We start from the raw sequence: 20,963 nt of genomic DNA, 5'->3' as shown, positions 1-20,963 counted from the left end.
GTTCTTCGTAACTCCTTCCTATTGTCTAAATACTTCCTATAGATGGGTCTACATTGTAGAATTTAGTCTGAAGTTTTATATTTCCTGAAAACCTAATTTTACACCTCCAGAAGTGAGCTCCTCTCATTAGATTATGATATGTGAGGTAGCTATCAACAGGTCAGATACCTACTCTAAAATAAGAACCATCACGCCTTAAACATGATGGTTCTATGTCCACAAAGAGTGCTTTGGAAGTGACCAGACCCAAATGCAGACATGCAGATCCTTTGCAGTCTATTTTGGAAAGGTACAAGGCAGACAGAGATATAGTTACAATACTAAGCTATCTGAAAATCTAATTATATTTGTATCAAAAAAGATAATCAAAATCACAATATTTTTTACAATAGGTAACCTTTGTATATTTACCTTTGTAATCTCCACGCATTCTGTTAATACATATATTAATATTCTTTAAAGCCCTTGTATGTTGTTAAGTGTAGTTCAAATACACATCTAAATATTTTGATTATATGATAATTAAGGGAAAATTTACCATAAAAAAGGATATATATACCATGAAAGTATGAGAGAATGAAAATAAAAGCAATTAAAATATAAAAGCAAACACAAAAAATGGTCTGGTCACAGATGGGTGGAGAAGGCTATTCAGAACAATGAATCTTTGTAGAAACTGCTTGTTTTAAGTGAGGGAAAATAATCATCAAAATATTTACAGTTAAAAAAAAAAAAAAAAGAAGTGATATAGTAACCAATTCGTGAATAGAGCATCTAAAAACTATGGACAGCACACAGAAACTATTACCGAATATTTTGTTCCTCCTTAGTGGAAAATTCATGTATTGTATACTTTTCTTCCAATGTCAACTTGGGAGAATGTAAATTGCTTACATCAGTAAAGGTGGGGTAGTTGAGATTAAAATGTCAATATTTATTTGCCCTGTTATTAAAACTAATTGAGTACCTCACCTTTTTCATCTATTTCATGCTTCATGGTTTTCTCTATATGCTGCTATATTATTGACTACTGCATTGTAGTACAAGAAAACATATTTAGAGAAATTAAAAGAGTAAATGAAGATTATGGAAAACAATAAAGATAATGAATGATCCCATGTAGCTTTGTATGGAATGACTAGAAAGTCATGTTAGACTCAAACAAAAAAAAAAAAAGGAAGAAAGAAAAAAAAAGGAAAAATAAAAATCAAGTAATGCTAAGATAAAACATTTCCTCAAAGTTTGATAAAAACAGAATTCCAGGAACACAAAATCAATTTCTGTTCTTTACTCATCTACAATACAAAGAAAAAAAGTCTTTGGTAATTCACAGCGACAACAAAAATAGGTATTTCCGAAAATACAATATATAATTAAAACAGACATATATAAGTGTTGTACTTATTTCATAAAGAATCTACATATACATTATACAGCAGAGTCAAACTTCACATGTGGTATTACATGTTGAGAAAGAGGAATGAAATAAAGCCTACAATGTACTGTGAAATTCTATGTCACTAAATGGAAAAAAAAAAATCTAGGATAAATAATTCCTGAACTAAGTATGATAACTGTTCTAGGAATAGAAAACAGAACAGATTTGCCAATATCTACTTCTTCATTTCCCCAATAACTATAGAACAGATAAAAGGATTTTTATTTCTGAAAAGAAAGCTAACAAACTTCTCTCAGTAAATCGATAGGAAATACCAAAGTAGATACACTACTGCCATCTACCAGTTTTAAAAGGCTTCATGTCTTTGCACTGAAACCACATCAACATTTCATTTCCCTGATTGAAAAAATATATCCCTTTATAGAGCTGTTCAAAGAAATATGTCAATTTTTAAGACTTTACCATTTAAACCAGAATAGGAAGTGGTAACACAGTCACCTTGGTACATATTGGCAAAGTAGTAACTCAGGGCACTGTGACTATTTCTTCCTTGACCACAGAGTGTCAGAGCAGGGAACAGATTTCAGTGTGATTTGCCTGCAGACAGAACTAAACGCTTCCACATTGTTCACAGAGCTAATTCTATGGGAAATAATAAGTTTATTTTATAATCAGTACTGCACTGATGCAGTGCAGGGGCAGAGGGTTATGTTTTCCACTGTGGGTTCCATTCTGTTCTGTGGCACAGAATGCCTTTCACACAGCACCATAGGTATATGCAAAATGCTCCTCAGATTTAAAAACTCTTGCTTGGTACTCAAATTGTTCAAATACAGGGTAATAACAAACACAATTTGGCCTTACTCATCTATTTCTGCTACAGCCTATTAGTCACATATATTTGTGATGTGGGACGCATTTAATAAATGTCAGCAATTACATGCTCTGCACAGTTAACACAAACGAAAAAATTAAACTTATTTTAAGAAAACAGCTTTATGTTCATCCTGACATCAATTGCAGTGATGTAAATAGTTCAGAATAATTTCAACTGCATACTTTTCAGTAATCATGCCCATATATTACTCCATGCATCATGATTAGAATTATGGGGAAGTGGTAGATACAAAATTAGATGCCAGTGTTCACAACCCCTTTAAGGATACAGAGTTTGAAAATAAAAATATAATCTGCTGAGGAAAGAACAAGAAGCTACAGCTATTATTGCATTACAGCTGAACTTCAATAAATAACTGCAAACCAGAGCCCCTCTACTCTATATAGTAAAATGCTACAGTTACATACGTAATTTAGTACTGAGTGGACTTATGCACCCTGAATTTACTTTAGCTGACTTGGGTAACAAAAGCAGTGGAGATCAGGTGTATAAGCTCAGGTATGCTTCAGCAGCCTCACAGTTCCAGGTATCCTTGTACACCTGGAACATGTTGTCTCTGTTGCTCTAATTTGTAAAGTAATATCCAGACTGCAAATGTGCTATTACACTGCAAACAAGATCTACAAGACATTGGAGAGAAGAAGTATGGAATCCACCACTTGCTGAAAACAAAAAGGGTTAAAGGTTTTCTTCAAAAAAAGTTGAATAAAAGAACCAAAGGATAAGATGATGTTTTACTGAAGTCAATGGGATTACTGCAATTACATTTAATGAGGCAAGATACACTTCATGTTTTTCGACCTTGGTTCACATTTGCTTGCCTTACTTGGTTGCTTTTACACTCTTTACCATTATTAGTCTGCTATTCATTTTAACTCCGCAAGTATACTCCACAAAATAAAGAGTAGTAAACAAAGGCAATAGTTTTTTCCACAAAAATATCCAATTTTAAGCACAGGCAAAATAGCAATAGCAATCATTTTAGATGAGTACTATATTTAGCAGCGATGCTAAGATATGATGAGCTACTTGCATTAAGTTTACACAGCAAGGCTGAAGTAGCAGTGCATAGGCTGCAGGGGTGGCTGTGTGAGCAGTACCCCATGTCAGAGCACAGCAACTCCAGCTGCTCCCACAGGGATCAGCCACTGCACAGAGCTGCACTGTGAGTGATGCTGGGAGAGAGGATTGCAGGGAGGGAAATGGTGCTGTGCAACTGCAGCTGGGAGAGGGGGTGAGAGATGGGGGAGCAGCGGCCCTGCAGACCCCCGAGGTCAGCACAGGAGGAGGGCAGGAGGTGATTAATAAAACCCCTTTTACATTTCTCAGCTTTTATTAAGAAAATTATCAACTTCTTTAAGACAAATGCATGCTTTACTATCACTGAATTTTTACTTTCTTCTCATGAACTATTCAATTTTAAAATACTTATATATGAAATGAATTGATGATAACTATATTTGGATTATTATAATTCTCAGTGGAGAAATGGAGAAACAACCATGTTTCAATTTGTGGCCCAATTAATATCTATTTCTTCAAATAGTCCAGCATCCCACAAACACCCTGCTAGCTACAGCAGTTCTATGAAATGGCCATTAAAATGCTCATTGCATTATTTTTACAAATACTGACTCACTCTTTTATGTTACGTGCTTATCTAGAATGGCACAGATTATTTCCTGTACCTGTTGGTCTTCCGCCAGTAACACACACACACAAAATAATTAAGATGAGGTGGCTAATATTCATATGATTCAGGTTAGTTGAGATGAATTGAACATGGGATATATATATATATATATATATATATATATATATATATATGTATTTTTTTTTTTTTTAGAAAAACAGAACAAATAGCAACAATTGAAGAACTGGCTGTGGGTTAGGTTTATCATACTTTCCTATCAAAGAAGCTAGACATTAAAAAAAAAAAGAAAAACATCACATGAGATTATTCCAACATTTCTGCATTTTCCTTTCATCTTCCTAGGATGGTTACTAGCAATAATTCACACCAGTTTGCAGGTATGCTGCAAGTCTTGCACTGAATGAGGTAACTTTTAATTGCTTTTTCAAGGTGTAAAATGTATACATAGGGGTCTATCCACCTCAGTGCAGAAATATGATAAGCAGTGTTTCGTTGAAGATATTATTATTCTATTAAAATTAAAATAAGGGATGAAATAAGTTCATAGGTATTCATAAAATGGACAAATACAGTCCTGAAAAATAAGAGAACACTCTTATTCTCAATAATATTGTTCTCAATAATACTGTTCTCAATAAGAGAACAGTACAGCTCTGTGCAACTCTACATAAGAAAAAAGATGTCAGTAAAAATATAGACTGAGAAAGAACAATGTCTAGTAGATGAGAAACACACAGGATAGTAGATACATATTTATAAGAGAATACGCCACATATTTATCACAGACTCTGTGCTCATTGGACACATGGTATCAGATTTGGTCTTTCCAGTATTATTAAAATATTGGCTGAGCTGGTTGCAATATATTTCTGGTTTCCATATTCATTCAACATTTTTCTGGTTTGGCTTGCACCAGGGTATATGACCAGGAAACAAAACAAAACAAACAACATAGGGAAGGCATTCATGTTATTTCACATTACAAACCACAGAATCATCCACCTAACTGACAGAAATGGAACAGGAGTACAAACTTACATAATTCTTACTAATTTCCCTATAACCTTTCCCTATAAAAGGCAGCATGCTACAGCTATGCAGAAAATTAATAGGATTCTTGATATACAGACTAGGTCACTTCACAGCTCCAATATTAGTTTCGCAATCCAATCAATTTTTATGTTATCTGACACAATTAATTTACCAGTCAAATAAATTATTCTAATCACTAAAGATCTGTACTGCTTAACTGCACTTATATATTAATAGAGCAGTCTCAGCCAGACTTTCTTCAACAGAAAAGCAAAGAAGTCAAAAATTACAGAACAAGAACATGGCTGTAAAACAAAGATATAAAAATAAAACACCATCTCTTTACTAATAAAAATGAACCTGGAAACATAAAACTGCAGGAAGTGTCAAGTAAGAACTTAATTATTGAATACATTCTGTTCTGAAGCTCATTATCTCCCAAAGTTCCATCATGAGGGATGGATGCTAGAGACCCAGTGGCATAGCCCAGTTTAAAGATAAACAAAGGATAGGGAAACATGCTGGTATGGAGCAACTTCATTGATAACAAAGTGCCAAAATGGTATGTTTTTTCTGTATTTTTAATCACATTATAATAAATAATACATTTTTTAATAAATGTATAAGAAGCATAAAATCCATTTCGTAAACATAATGCAACTTTTTAAAGGTAAGTATTTCTGCCTTGCAGACTGAAGTTAAAAAGAAAAGCTTTTTCCATCATGACAAAAGAGTTTCTACAGAGTCTGCTTTGATGTATTCACATGTAGGCTCATAATGTCTGTACAGAAATCCAGACTTACAAAAAATAAGCAAACCATTTTATTTGAATGAAGTATTTAAGAATGTCTTGCTTCTGATAATTCCACATAATTCTACTTTACAGGCAAGATGTATAGAGAGTTTATTTGGAAGTTTATGTTACAAAATTGGAGTGGATACTATAAAAATATTCTACAGACAAGTGTCAACATGCTTCAGAAATCCTTCCATTTAGCCTGACAAGCTTATGGAAATTCACATTTATGAAAGGGTGATTGGATTCTAGAACTTACCTTATAGACAGAAAGCATTCAAAGGTAAACAAAAAGTATTTTTTTACCTGTGAACTGATCATACGTTGTGATGAACGAGCAATATTAGCAGGTAGACCAAAAAACTCAGGTTTGTCATCTTCTGGAAGGCTTTCAATAATATGACGATAATCCTACATTTGAAGAAAACACATAAGAAACATAACCAAAAAAACTTTTTGTTAAGTTTGCAAAAAAAAGCATTTAATTAAGTGCACTGTATGACACTTTGATTAAAATGTATATAGCATGTTCATAGTAAAGGTATCTTGGAAATTTTATTTGTATTTTTTTCTTTTTATTTAGTAAAAATACATATTTTTTAACAATGTTTCCACTCTAAAATAACAAAAAGCAATTAAATGCATGATCAATGACAACGTAAAACAGAAAAATGATTTCAGCATTTAGAATGGTAATAGCAAACAGATCTGCATAATAAAGAATACACTTCTGTATAAAGCTCTGTGAAGGTTTTACTAACACTCATAAGAAGTTAAATAATTAAGATAAAAATAGGTTTGCATGATCATTGGAGATGAAGAATAGAGTCTGCAGAGGTTCTACTCTCTAATCACTAGTGAAACTTCTCGTATCAAACAGAAAGACGCCCTGTGGCCTAAAGTAGACTAATGATCACAGATGTCTCTCACTGTGACCCTAAAGACAATAAAATACTTGGTATTTAAAGTCTGCCTGCATCCCGTTGCATTGTCTCATCTGCATTTGTACTAAATACCGAACACATCCATCCATACACATTTTATCACTGCAAATAATTTTAGTGAGTGCTTGCAGGATCAGGTTTAATGTGTGTACGATTTACTATGACATTAAATCTTAGTTTAGTGATAACAACAGTGGCAGATCTATCCACTGAACACCTCAGGAAGATATATTATTCCACTTAACTGAAGTAAGCAAACTTAGCTTCATTACTATTTTTCTATTAATCAAAGCTACTTAGAGAAAATTATTTAAGATATTTAAGTATAGAACTCTTATACAAATTGGCATATAAAAATTCAGAACTATTAACTGCAGTGCAGGTAAAAAGAAGAGTTCATCTGTTTGGCCACATTACCTACCACAGCAGAGACCGGCTTAATTTATTTCTTTGCTCTCTATGATATTAACTCAGCACCTCCATAGAAAATATCATATTTAAAATAAAAATACCTCAAAATCTAAGCAGTCAGATTCCAGGAAGAGAATGTGAAACAAAAGTCATTTATTTTAACTGGAGTAATGCTGTTTACATCAAATCATACTACATGGTGGTCTAGTATGGAGTTCAACACTAAAATGCAAATGAATCTTAATAACAGTAATAACAGCAGTATGTGAAAGGTCAGGGAGATATGAGCTCTTCAGAATCTATTGAATTCCCTTTTGTTTGCCCTCCTGAATACTAAATGAGAGTCAGAATTTATTTCTACCTCAAAATAAAATGTCATACAGCCTCCACAGCGTGGTAACAAAATATGTGAGAGTGCTGACAAATTCTGTAAATTAGGAGATATACCTACATTCTGCTATTATACTAATATTAGTTCATATACTAAGTAATATAAAAATTTAATAACATTCTTGTCATAAGATGACACAACTTCTTTTATTCAGTTCTTCATAGCTCTGCTGCTTTGTACCACAGTACACCCAGGTATTAAAGGAGAAAGAGACAAGCACAGTTCTGACAACTTAGGAATCATCTGCTCCGTGCAACAAAAGTCTCATATAGGTAAAGATATCTTTATATTGTATCTCTGGATTACACTGTGGATGCAATGATTCTTCAAAATAACATATTTCAGTGCATCATAGGACTGAAAATGTATACTTACCAAAATACTGCAAGAATTTGGTAAAGAGATCGAATGCAGGAAAGTAGTCATCTTCCTGCCTCTAGTATGTACACTGCCAATGACACTTGAGTTGAAAAGCTGCTCCAAGTAGGAACGAAGAACCTTCATATCAAAGTAATTATCGATGCGGCCTCCATAAATTGCATTTTCAAACAAGCCACGCACAAATTCCCACTGAAAATCTTTGGAACCTATAAATACTCTCAGTATTAGATTTTTAGCAATTACCTCTGCACTATACACACTTCTTAAGTGAAAGGAAAAAAAAATCACAAAAACATCTAAGAATTCATTTCTAATCATTTCTCGCATTCTCATGTGATGCATAAACTGATTAAAGCAAAATCAGATCACTCACTGAACACTTTACTGGAAACGTCAACTTCCAACAAAAAAGGTTCAGGACAGGGGCTTTGTAAATAATTATAAACACACCACACAGTTCTTAAAGCTAAGCATATTACAGTTAGTTTCCTGGTCAAGGAGCTCTTCAAATTACATTTTTTCTGGCTTAGCAATACTCTCTAATTTCCAATAACCTATTTTACTACCTGTCCATAACAGCTGACCTGAATAACTAAACCAATACACTGTAGCTTCCTAGTGCAGGTAAAAGTCTGATCAAAAAGAACTTCTTAAATGCCCCCTGAGAAAAAGGAAGCAGCAATTATTTTAAATAGGTTTTTGTTTTTATTTTGTAGTAACTGGCATATTACAAGTACTTGATTGTTCCCTCAGAGGAAAAGATATCTTCATAGCAATAGGTATAAGGTATATATAGCAATAGGTATAATAGGTATATATAGCAACCTGATCTAGCTGTAGGTTCACTGCAGGAGGGTTGGACTAGAAGGTCCCTTCTAACTCAAACAATTTTATGAATTTCACTACAAAATGCTCCATTCCCTCATTCAATGAATGTTAAGAGCTCGTACTTGGAAGGGATGGAGACAGATGACTGAAGATTCCCTGCATTCCTGTATTTCTATTTCCTCTTAACTTGGGAAGTAAAGCAGAATAGTTTTGCAGTAGTGTTTGTATTTGCAAAAGCAGTCCACAACTGTTCCAATGAAGATTCAAATGTAAAATGTAAACACATTCAAAGTATACTTCAAGCAGAAAGACCCCACCACAAACAATCACACAAAATAACAGATCTATTAAATATACTGTGAAAGTTTTTAACAAGATAGAACATTCTAAATAAGAAACCCTAAGAAGGGTCAGGCTACAAAGGTAAAAAACTTCCCTTAAGAAGTGACTTACCCTCAAAGAGTCCATCAATGATGTCAAAACCAGCACGGAGATCAGATAAAGAAAATTCATAGAACTTGGTCCAACCCTGACATTTTAAAAGAAATGCCAATAATTCAATTAGTCACAATATTTTAATAAATAGGTCTGATTATCCCAATACAGCCTGCTTTATACTATTATCAACATACTCCTATTCCCTACTGTCAAATAAATATATATAATGAGAACAACAATTACTGCTACTATTTGAGCAAGAATGCGGATGAAAACATGCATATTTTGATCACCATAGTTCATATTTCCATTCTGACCTTGGTGGCATTATTCTTTACACAGACTGAATGTGTACTTTGTGGGTCTCACAAAAGCCTTTCAATGTAAATAAGTACAAATAAATATTGGCATATGATAAAGGAAATCCAGATCTCAGTCTCCCAGTGTTGTATCTTCTTAATGGTTGTACCTTGGCATATGGATCAAATCCAGATAACGTTTATGTGAGATGAGTATTTTCAGGTCAAGACTGAAGCTGATCACAATCATGGTATCAGTCAGCTTGAAGGTCATAAACTGGCAAGATGCTGCAGTCTCTCAACGGTTTTAATATGCCTGTTTTGACAGATCTGCACATAGACTGAAGAGCTTATTGGCTGGGATTAACTGCAGTTCAGCAATGCCAGGAACATAAATCACCACTAAATCTACATAAGACAGATTTATAGTAGAATTAAGGAGAAAGCACTAACCCTGCCCTGTGTCTGTTGGAAAGTTATTGGCAACTTAACACTAATTTGAACAAATGCAAATGAAAGATCATATACTGTATCAGTACTTCAGTGATTTTCAACTATTCTGCTTCTTGAACATCACATTCAAAGTTTGCTCCAGCCAGAGGCAGACAACTTTGTAATTCATAAAGTCAAAACCAACAAAAGAAGTCCATTCCAGGTTCTGTCAGAACAAATCTTTCGGATGACAGGTTAATTTCATCACAAGTCTAATTAAAATAAACTAGACACAGAATAGCTTGTTGTGTTTATTTTCTTCTCCTTTTCCTGTTCAGCTTAAGTGTCCATAGCCAGAAAAAACGTTTTCTTCAAACAAAAACTTTGTTAAAAACCTATGGAAAAAAAACATTTTACAGTCTCAGAAAACCACTATAATCCTCTCAAGAAACAAGTAAATTCCATTGTTCTTCCTTCTCTCTGAATAGGATTGCTATGTAGAAAGAAGAGTAAATATTGCATCCTCCTTTTCACTGAAGTGCTTTTTTATGACTTCCACGCAGTCCTAAATAAGTTTTTTTCCTAACCTAAACAAAAAGGATTCATAGGATATTCTCCATGGGACCTCACTCCTGCATCACAAGCACACAAATCACACGGTATCTCCATGCAGACATTGGCAGTTTTCAGAAGGACAAGAATTTATGTTACCGAGATTTTATTTTTAAATTAAATCAAAGAAAATTATAAACATAGGCACCAGAAGTATCAAAGTTTTTCTCAGCTCCGAACATGATCCAACATATATCTGATGAAAAACAGTTAAGTATAAAAGCTAAAAATAAAAGGGGACAAATTTTTAAAAGTTAGCAAAAAAGAAATACCTGAGGAATATAATTTCTTCTTTCTTGACATACAGCATGAAACCATGCTAAACAAAAGAGAGAGTGGGCTCGAGACAAATTTCCCTTCTTATTAATTTGTTCGGGTGTCCAAGATTCATAGGTGCGTAAGAGGTTCTTTTTGAGGCCTGGAGGTGCCTGCACAGGGAAAAAACATAACCACTTTGTTGTAAATAACTGACACTTTTAAGTTCTATTTTCTTAAGTTCCAATTCATCATATAATTAAGTTATAGTTTATAAGTAGTACACATAACATTTAACATGAAAAAAATCTGCCTATCAAAATTAGAAATAATTGTTAGGAGGACCAAACTACAGGAAAACAACTTAGTGAAATGAATACTAATTGATAAACTTAGTAAATATAAAATAAATTCATTTTTTTCATGCACAAAAGCTACATGTCTGTTTTTTTGAAGCTCAACTACCAAGTACCATTTCAGTGATGAGAACAATCTGGCCTTACAGCATGGCAGCATTCTGTTAGCAAATGTAGGGCAGATAGGTACAATAAATCATTAGTCCTCTGACTTATTAAGTAGCATTTACAACCAGTATAAATAGCAATAGGCTACCTGTACATAAGAACAACAATTGCAATATTTAGAAGTAAAAACAACTTATTACATAGCCAGACATTTTACAATGCAATACAAATGTCGCAGTAAAATTTGAAAGATATTTAAATCATATTTTCATCTTAATAAGAATTTTTAAATAATGTTTGTTGATGAGATTTTGCCTACAGCTGAACTTCATAGTCAATAACCAGTAGAGCTCCTATCATCTCCTAATGATCAGGCCACTTCCATGAAGCTGAGGGAGCATGGTCCCAGTTACTGCTTAGGTTTAGCAGTCTCGAAAGCAAACCTCAACTTTTAGTGAACATCTTTAAGTATATTTTCTACTACATAGGAGGACAGCCATTCCTGCTGAATGATGTCAACATATATAACGTTTCAGAATCAAAAAGAAAAATAAAGAAGAGTCTGATACTGCTCTGCAGAGGAGGACTTCCATCAAGATAAGAGGAAATTCAAAGGTTTTCATCCGCATTCAGGATCCATGTAGGACTTTATTTTTATGAAACACTGACTAAATGCTTATAAAAATTTGGACCAGAAATTAGAAGTATTTCACTGTGGTAAATTAATTTTGTTTTCAGACTTTCAACTGGAAAAAAAATCTTGAAGGAAATCTTACAAACCTTCCCTTTAAAGCACAGCTGATGCAAATTTCTTCATAGACATTACAAATGGTTGTTAAAGATATCTTAAGGCAATTTCTTGCATTTATGGGTCTACACCTGCTTGAAATGTAAACTGAAATCAGTTATTTAAATAGTCCACATTATCCACACTTTAGTGTATGTAAATAAATAATTTCCTAAGTGACAAAATTTATTCTTCTAAAACATTCAATAAAAGCTTAAACAGATCTTACTTCATAAGTGATTTTCAGGCTCGACTGAAGCAAAATTGGAGTAAATTTTGGATGAACTTCTGTAGTAAGCCAAAGGCGAAAGTTTGGTTGAGGCTGCAGTGTATTCAGCTCCTGCCAAAGAGACGTTATATACTGAAGTTTTCTATTTTGTTTTTCATTTAACACACCGAACAGTATTTACAAAATGATATCTTGAATTGATAAATTATGCTTGTTTAAGAATTTTTATGTGTTTTTTGAAAGTAAGGTTATTAAAAATACTTGTTTCTGTACTTTCTATGTGCCTGCTATGCTCAATTTCATCCTGGATGCATCAAATTATTTACAGCTCTCTCCCATATTCTAAACTCAGAGCATAACAATATACAGCATCTCTTTACTTCTCTTAAGTAAAGAACACCAAAAGGCTAGATCTCAAAAAGAGAAGGCTTGGACCATGAGAATTCAGTGAACTTCATCTTAATATACCTTTGCAGCTATATTAATTTCTGTTTTTTTTGTTGTTGTTTTCTTTTATTATTTTTTGTATGCAGTTGTTATATGTATCCTTTCTATATCATGATTCACAGAAAACTCTGAATAGAAAAACTGAGTTTTAAGAAAATAAATATTGTTAAATGCTATTTCAAATACAAAGATTTCACAAAACATACATTTCACGCATTCAAGGCCAAGAACAAAGCATTGCATTTGGGCTGGGGAAAGAACTGGAGAAGGACTGCGGAGAAGGACTTGGGGGTCCTGGTGGATGAGAAACTGGGCATGAGTTATCAGTGTGCACTTGCAGCCCAGAGGACTAACTATATCCTGGGTTGCAATAAAAAAGGGGTGGACAGCAAGAGAGGAATTGTCCACTCTACTCAGCTCTTGTGAGGCCCCATCTGGAGTACTGCATCCAGGCTCGGGGCCCTCAGCACAAGAAAGACGCAGATCTCTTGGAACAGGTCCAGAGGAGGGCCAATAAAATGATCAGAGGGCTGGAGCACCTCTCCAGTGAAGAAAGGTTGAGGGAACTGGGCTTGTCTTGCTTGGAGAAGGCTCCAGGGAGACCTCTATTACGGACACGTGAAGGGAGTGTATAGACAGGAGGGGAAACAAATGTTTACATGGGTTGACAGCGACAGGGGGAATGGTTTTAAACTAAGACAGGAGATTTAGATTAGATGTTAGGAGGAAGTTTTTCACTCAGAGGGCAGTGACGCACTGGAACAGGTTGCCTAGAGAGGTTGTGGATGCCCCATCCCTGAAGGGGCTAAAGGCAAGGCTGGATGTGGCTCTGGGCAGCCTGCTCTAGTGGTTGGTGACCCAGCCCACCACAGCGGTGTAGAAGAGCTTTTCAACCCAGGCCATTCTATGATTCTGTGATAAAATATGAGAAAATGTAACAGGAGCATTTGTTGACTCACGGTGGCAGAAACACTTTACACTATATGAAAATTAAAGCAATCACACAAAGGAAGAAGCTCCTTAGATATGAAGCTCTTCACCTTATTCATGACTCAGAAACCTGCTAAGGTTTATTTTTCAATTGTTGGAATTTAAAACATCACCATGTAAACACATGTTGTTTCAGAACTGCTTAATAAGTTTCCAACACACAGTGTTGGACTAATCACCCTTACCTTTTCTAAAACAGGAAGCCAAGGTATGACAAGATGCAGATTCTTTAAACACAGCCATTCTCCATTGCGTGCACATTCTTTCAAGGTCTGAATAGCTAGGTCAGCTTGACCTTGGCCCATTGCAACCTGAAAAGAAAAATAACTTGTATCAGGAATTTATCATGCTTCACTTAAATACAAAATTAGAAAAATTGATGAAAACAGAGTTCTTTCTTTGCAACACATATAATCTGAACATCTTAAGAAATAACATCCATAGCCTTTTTACAGAAAAAAAAACAACCACACAATACTTGGTGATAGTGATGGTATTCCCAGGGAACTCAGAAGTGATTTAAATATCAGTGACAGAACTGTATTACTGTAGAACTGCTGATACAATAGAAATAAAAGATAAAAGCGAACAAAATTTCTTCTAAGCTAGGAATGCTTTCTTTGAACAGAAACTAACAATTTCGTATTGACAGGAGTGAAAAACTAAGGTTTTTATCTTTCCAGCTGGGAGATACAAATAACTGAACAAGAAGTCTCTTCTCCACTTTTTATGGTTGCCATATTATTCCAAAATAAATTTGGAAATCAAATAAAAAGATAGAGGCAAAACTGAATATCCAGAGAAATCAGTAAAAACTGGAAATAAGGGAAGGACTTTCAGCAGCACAATTACTACAACTGATGTGTGACTTACTATGCATTCACCTAAGCTCTCCTCCAGAATATAATTGGAAAAAGTACTTAAAAATCCAAACAGCCTAAAAGAAACTGTTTTTAATGGCTATAGTAAGTCTTGAACTGACATTACGACTATATCAAAACAGAACTGTTACGATTAATACAATTTATGATTAATACAACCAAATGCCTCTCAATAGGAAATACATTATGTCCTTTTATGCTAAAAGTCCAATGAAACAAAGAAGTTTTGGATCTTAGCTTTATATGTCAATACAAGGATATCCTCTGTCTAAACAGAAGTATAATATCTTGAAATTATTTGAAACAGCCAACAGATAACTTAGAAAGATTGAAGCCACCAGAAAATCTCATAGTATAGCACACAAATTTAGTGATCCATTCTTTATCCCATAAGAGAAACGATTTCACAGAGAAGAAAAATCTGATGTGAAAAATACATGCTACAGCACTGCATACTCCAGGAAAGGAACAATTGCAAGAATTCCCTAAAGGTAACATTTAATTTCATATTTTCCCTTTCTATAATAAGGGATAAGCTAGATAATTCCTCTCCATACATATTTCAAACAACCGAAAAAAAAATGTTTTAATTAAAAGGTATGAAGTGTATGAGTAGTGTGTATTAAGTATATTAGAAAATCACTTGTTTCAGTAGAGTAATTCAACCTAAAACGCATCTTGCATAGCCCAACCTGCTGCTCAGGAGGAGTAGCAGAAACAGTTACAAATGGTAAGATCAGGAGTAGAGGGCTTTGTCCACCAAACTCTAGGAAACATCCAAGGGTTGCAGCAAGCTATTTGTTTGACTGCTCTCATAGTGAAAATGTTATCATTACATCCAGCCAGAACCTATGTCATTACTTTCATTATTTCTTGTCTTTCCATCTTCCCTTGCTGCAGAGTGTGGGCCTTTTTTCTCAGCATCCATCACGTATGTACTGAAAGGCTGTTATTAAGTCATCTAAAGATTTCTCTTCTGCCTGGGCACATGCTGGTTCATGTCCAGCTTCCTGTCCACAAAAACCATCCAGTTGTGTTTTGCAGAGCTGCTCCTCATCCAGTCAGTTCACTGCCTGCATCACAGCAAGGGGTTCTTACTACCCAGGGGCAAGACTTTGCTCTTACTTCTTGTTGAGTGTTATAAGTTTTCTTTCAATCAAGGGAAGCTAAGGAGACTTGTGACCCCAGTGCTTAGTGGCAGGGCATCTAGTGACGAGGCACATGGAAAAGGCTGAGGTACTCACTGTCTTTTTAGCCTGAGTTTTTTATTGGCAAGCCTCATTCTCAGGCCTTCCAGATTTCCCAGGTGTACTAGCAGGAGTGAAGCATTACTCATATAGAGACAAATTCAGGAATCACACATCATATTTAGAAATACTTAAGTCCAGGACAAGAGACAGAATTAATCAAAGAGTGCTGGGGGGACGGGCAGCTAATGTCATTGCAAGGCTACCTGCAATCATCTTCTAATAGTAATGTTCATTTGGGGTGCTTCCTGATAAAAAGGTAAATCTATAATCAAAAGGTCACATCTATCTTCAAAAAGGATAAGGAGGAGGAAATCTAGGTAATTGCAGGCCAGTCAGCCTCAACTGCGTGCCTGGGAAGATTCCTGAGAAAGTCCTCTTCCATTTCCTGCATGGTTGACCTTAAACATTTTTTTTTAATAGACATAAAATATAAGAATTTGGTTCAGGAACTCCCATCAACAGCTTATCAGTTAACATCTACTTGTAGTATTTCTCAAAATACCAAAATACTCATAAACACATAACATCTTATTTATGCTTTCTGTTGAAGAAAGAAATGTTTAAGTTCCATATCAACAGGAAATTATGAAGTCTAGTTTACAGTGGGTTTTGTTTCATATTTTCATTATTCCACCTTAAAAGTAATAATGCTAACAACTGTCAGTTGTCAGTTTTTAATACTCTATTGTAGTTAAAAAAATAAAAAAAGTAAAATGGTACAGAACAAACTGTGGGTTTTAATAAGTATGCTCATCTAAGGCTGACCTGATGGTAGCATTCAGTATTTCCTTCAACACTGGCAAGTTCTTGCAATTCTTGAGAAGGATCAGCACCAGGAGAAATAATTATCAATATGGGCTCAGTTTCCAGAGTCTCTTGATACAGACGTTTCAGATTCAGAGGTGACGGAGACAATTCTTTTATTCCTATAATTAGAAACATTATGGAAATAAAGTGATGACATAGAATGAAGTGCTCTTCAGAAGATTTTTCCTATTATTCAAATAAAATCGACTAGCAAAATGGTGGGATGAAGTAAGATTTCTTCAAAGTATAAAGAACAATACTGTTCTTGCTTTTGTTTTAAACTTGGTCTACAATTCATATATAGTGTCATTTTTTGGTGTACAGATCAGCAGAATAAATGGATAATGAAAATTTTAACTGCAGTATGACTCATAAGTACACATTACTATAGATTCTGGCATACCACAAGTCAGAAGACCAAAAATCTGATTAAAAAAATCTGTTAATAACATGTTACTTAAGTATAGTTAAATTGCCATGAAAAGGTGAGATGTACATACACAAATAATTCAAATGTCAGGATCCGAGTTAGGAAAACATAAAACCTAAAATCTTCCAAATACAAGCGCACTCACAACCTTTAAATTGAGGAATTACATAACTTGCAAGCACTACAAATAAAGCTTTGCAAAATGACCAACAGTTAGGAAATGTTGATGAATTTTCAGAAAACACTGTTCCAGTACAGATTTGTGAAGTTTTTATGTCTTCTATTGACATCTATCATTGCTGAAAACAGCAAATGCTAGACAAACATATCTTCTCCACTTGTTTAGTCATCCTTACGCTCATACTCATGACTGCTTAGCCCCTCCTGACAGATGCGTAAAATAAACCAGTCAAAATAAACCAGAGTCTGATGGCAATGTTGTCGTTCTTTAGCAGTGCAAATTCATGCACCCAGGTTCCTGAGAAGCTGCACTGATTGGCTTTGATATTTTACATAATTTTATGTTAACTGGAGATGACAGCTTGGCCTTGCATTGACTGAGAAACAGAATAAAAAGCTACGACTGGGCAACAGATGAGAACATGTTCACATACAACTTCAGTTATTGGTACCACCTTTAACGATGATAATGATGCTAATTTAAAAGAAGTGCCATTCTTAACAAGTAACTGCTTAGCCTAATACGTTAAAGCATTTGTGAGATTAATGACTTAAGAAAATGAATACAGTGCAAGTATTATTTTAAACAGTTTGGGTTTTAGGAAGTGGGCATGATGTTTTGAGAAAGTAGAGCGATCAAGAATCCCTTAAAAGATCATGTCAGAATTTTAAAATCACTATGCTTCATAAACCAATATAAGCACTTTGTAACAACACTTTATGAAAACAAAATCAGAAAATCCATTTACAACAGTTAACATTCTAAAACTTAGGAATTGCATATGAACCATAAAGTTAAAAAAAAAATCTAACATTAAAAAAGAAGATTTAATGATTTTCTTGTTGTGCAAGCACTGTACTGAAAAATGAACTTACCCAGAGCTTTACATGCAAAAAGAGCCATAGCACTCTGCAACCTGTCTGGTCTAAGAGCCTGGACCACAAGTACCTTCAAATAAAATATATTCAGGGGAAATGAATTTATGAAAGTCCTATGTAAAAACTAACAAAGCAAAGCTCTTCAAAGAAAATATCTTTTTAAACTTTTATCAGTTATTTTCCCTAAATATATACAACTATGTGATCATTCTTTCCCAAGATAACCTATTATGATAATTCTCTTTTATGTACTTTTCCCATTAAATAGAGCTGGAGGATAGTTCTACATCTCATGTCTATTTTTAAGGTGGAACATTTTCTACCATGTTTCAGAATAAACAAATGTTTCATGCAAGTAGCCAGAAAAATAGAAAGTAAATTTAGCTTTATACTGTCATGCCAACATACAATTTTATACATGTATTCAGGCAACCCGCTTTAGCAGGAGAGTTGGACTACATGATATTCAGACATCCCTTCCAACCTCTGCAATTCTGTGATTTTGTGAAACACTCCTAATACTTCCTGTGCAAGGAATTAGGTATGAAGTATGCTGATTATTCCAGATTTATTTACCTGTAGGTATGTTTTATGGCAGTACATTGCACACACAACAGTTTACACTTCTTCGAATATAACGTGACTGAGTAACACCCTTTTGCATTATGGTTCTTCTAAGTTCTGTGAACCATATTTTAGAAATTCTCTAAATAGCCAAACAGAGAGCCCTAATGGCAACAAACATGAAATTGCATTGCTTTAGACACAATCCCTTTCCTAGGCCCAATAGGGCTTCAATTTACATGGATTTTCTTCTTCAAGTGTGATACGACAGCATATTTTGAGAAAAAGTAATGACAACCATGCTTCAACAAATGCAAGAGGAATAACATCTTTCTCTTCCTAGGAAGAAGGATTCTATCAGTGAGGAAGAAACCTGCCTCTCTAACATTATTGGTGAGCTCCTTAATCAAGCTTTCAGAAAGGGAAGTATTTCATGGCTACTTTTCTAAAAAGCAGTGGCTTCTAGAGGACTTCTGTGTTCTTTTTGAGGTGCATTTGCAGATGTAAATATGCTCAGTAAGCTGAGAAATTCTACAATAACAAAGCAAGCATGAAAAAATGTTGACACCTATTCATAAAACTTACTCAGTAAATATCAATAAAGAATGTGTTACTTTGCCATTCTTGACTGCAGCCAATACACTAACACAAAAAAGACTCAGATAAGAGAGAACAATATACATATTACAGAAAAAAAAATCCATAATAGACTAGCTGAGCTATAAGACAAAGACAAAATAGATATTGTCCGTGGTTATAATTCAACAAGGTTTCCAACCTAAATTCTACAGATGTAACAGTCACTTGCAATGCTGAAATAAAAATTTAATAATTTAATACAGAACGTTACCTGTTGAAATAAAGAAATTCTTTTTACAATAGTAGCTGGGAAGTCTTGCTCACACACAGAGCTCTGAGAAAAAGTGCGCCACAGACCTTCATCTTCAAAGCCAAGTGTCTGATAGAGACTTGGAAGAGAAGTCTACAAAACAAATAATGCATATTTAACACTGTATATTTTCCGTAATTTATAAATATCACTATGACTATTAACTTGTAAAATACTTGTGCATTTCATTAAACTCCCTTCAATGTTCATCCTGGAGTTCAAGAATAAAAGGTTAGAACATAAAACTTGCTTATCTACTTCCTGCAAATGATAAGTCTGTATTTACAATAGTTCTGTTTTTAAATTTCAAGGCTCCTTGTTATTAAACTTTGCGCTTAAAGTTATTCTTTTCCTTAAATCACAATCAGGTTCTTTTCCTGTCAGTATACACTACTGATTGAAACTGCCTAACATTTGCTTTTTTTTCTTTAAACCCTAACAGTCATGTTTGTCATACCACTGTTGCAATTGCTTCTGATCTAAAGACAAACTAAAAATAAGCAGTTGTCAGTCAGCAAGAACAAAAATCCCTGCCAAAGCCTGCTTAGGGTTTTCCCTCTTGCTACTGAGCTGCATGGAGGAGGAGAAGAACCTAAGCTAGAAATTCTAGGTCCAAAATTTTTAATTAGTTGTTGTAAAATCAAAAGACTTCAATTACAACTGTGTTAGGATTAATCAAAGCAATTAAGTTTTGTGTTGTTTTAATATGAAATTACTTGATTTGGGCAATTAAAATCTCTGTTTGTATGAAAATCTGTTTTGTAAAAAACTAGTTTCCTAATTAAAAACCTGGCCTATTTTAATACAATATAAACAGATTTCTGAAAAGGCACAACATATGAGAAACATGTTAACTTAGTAATCTTTGCAATTTTTCTTTTCTCAAATTTTTTATTTATGCAAATTGTAATTCCTTGGGTGGACTAAGCGAGGATGATAAGTTCATAACTTGGAATTTTGTTTCAAATGAGTCCATAATAGACCACATCTTATGGAACATATAATAAATGTTTTACAATAACAAATGCTTCCATCTGATGAGTACCCGAGTGCAAATTATAATCACTTTTAAGTTCAACGTAAACTGCCATGAGATATATACCTTCAAAGATGCCACTGCACAGGCTCGCTCCTGTTCTATCCAAGAAGGAATCTGGTCGTGAACACTTCTTTTTGAATCCTCATTGAAACAAATTAAATTTGACATATAAGTTACACGATTTTTTTTGAAACAACACATTCAGTAACAAGTCAGCAAAACCCAAGCTTTTAACGGAAAAAACATTCATAATACGAATGTTTAATCTTTTGCTAAATTCATAATTGATATTAAAAAAAAAAAATCACCAAAATTCCTGATTCTAAGAATGACTAAAACAGGTAAGAATAAGGCATG

At 34.2% G+C, this 20,963-nt stretch overlaps 1 protein-coding gene across 1 annotated transcript in view; it reads right to left on the bottom strand.

Annotated features, from left to right (window-relative positions):
* DYNC2H1 (dynein cytoplasmic 2 heavy chain 1) overlaps window positions 1-20,963 on the bottom strand; it is a 135,406-nt gene that overhangs the window by 38,770 nt on the left and 75,673 nt on the right. The window contains exons 73-82 of the mRNA XM_065730035.1: window positions 20,670-20,747; window positions 19,529-19,660; window positions 18,112-18,184; window positions 16,584-16,744; window positions 13,873-13,998; window positions 12,251-12,361; window positions 10,788-10,943; window positions 9,188-9,263; window positions 7,901-8,112; window positions 6,086-6,190 (exon numbers count right to left, since the gene is read on the bottom strand). Of these exons, the coding sequence (XP_065586107.1) occupies window positions 6,086-6,190; window positions 7,901-8,112; window positions 9,188-9,263; window positions 10,788-10,943; window positions 12,251-12,361; window positions 13,873-13,998; window positions 16,584-16,744; window positions 18,112-18,184; window positions 19,529-19,660; window positions 20,670-20,747 (1,230 nt within the window). The remainder of the gene's footprint in view (window positions 1-6,085; window positions 6,191-7,900; window positions 8,113-9,187; window positions 9,264-10,787; window positions 10,944-12,250; window positions 12,362-13,872; window positions 13,999-16,583; window positions 16,745-18,111; window positions 18,185-19,528; window positions 19,661-20,669; window positions 20,748-20,963) is intronic.

The sequence above is a fragment of the Cyrtonyx montezumae genome, unplaced genomic scaffold (assembly GCF_038088225.1).
Source record: "Cyrtonyx montezumae isolate F1298 unplaced genomic scaffold, pur_monq_1.0 scaffold_12, whole genome shotgun sequence".
Classification (NCBI taxonomy): Eukaryota; Metazoa; Chordata; class Aves; order Galliformes; family Odontophoridae; genus Cyrtonyx; species Cyrtonyx montezumae.
The sequence above is the reverse complement of the archived record's forward strand: the minus strand, read 5'-3'. Positions and strand labels throughout refer to the sequence as shown.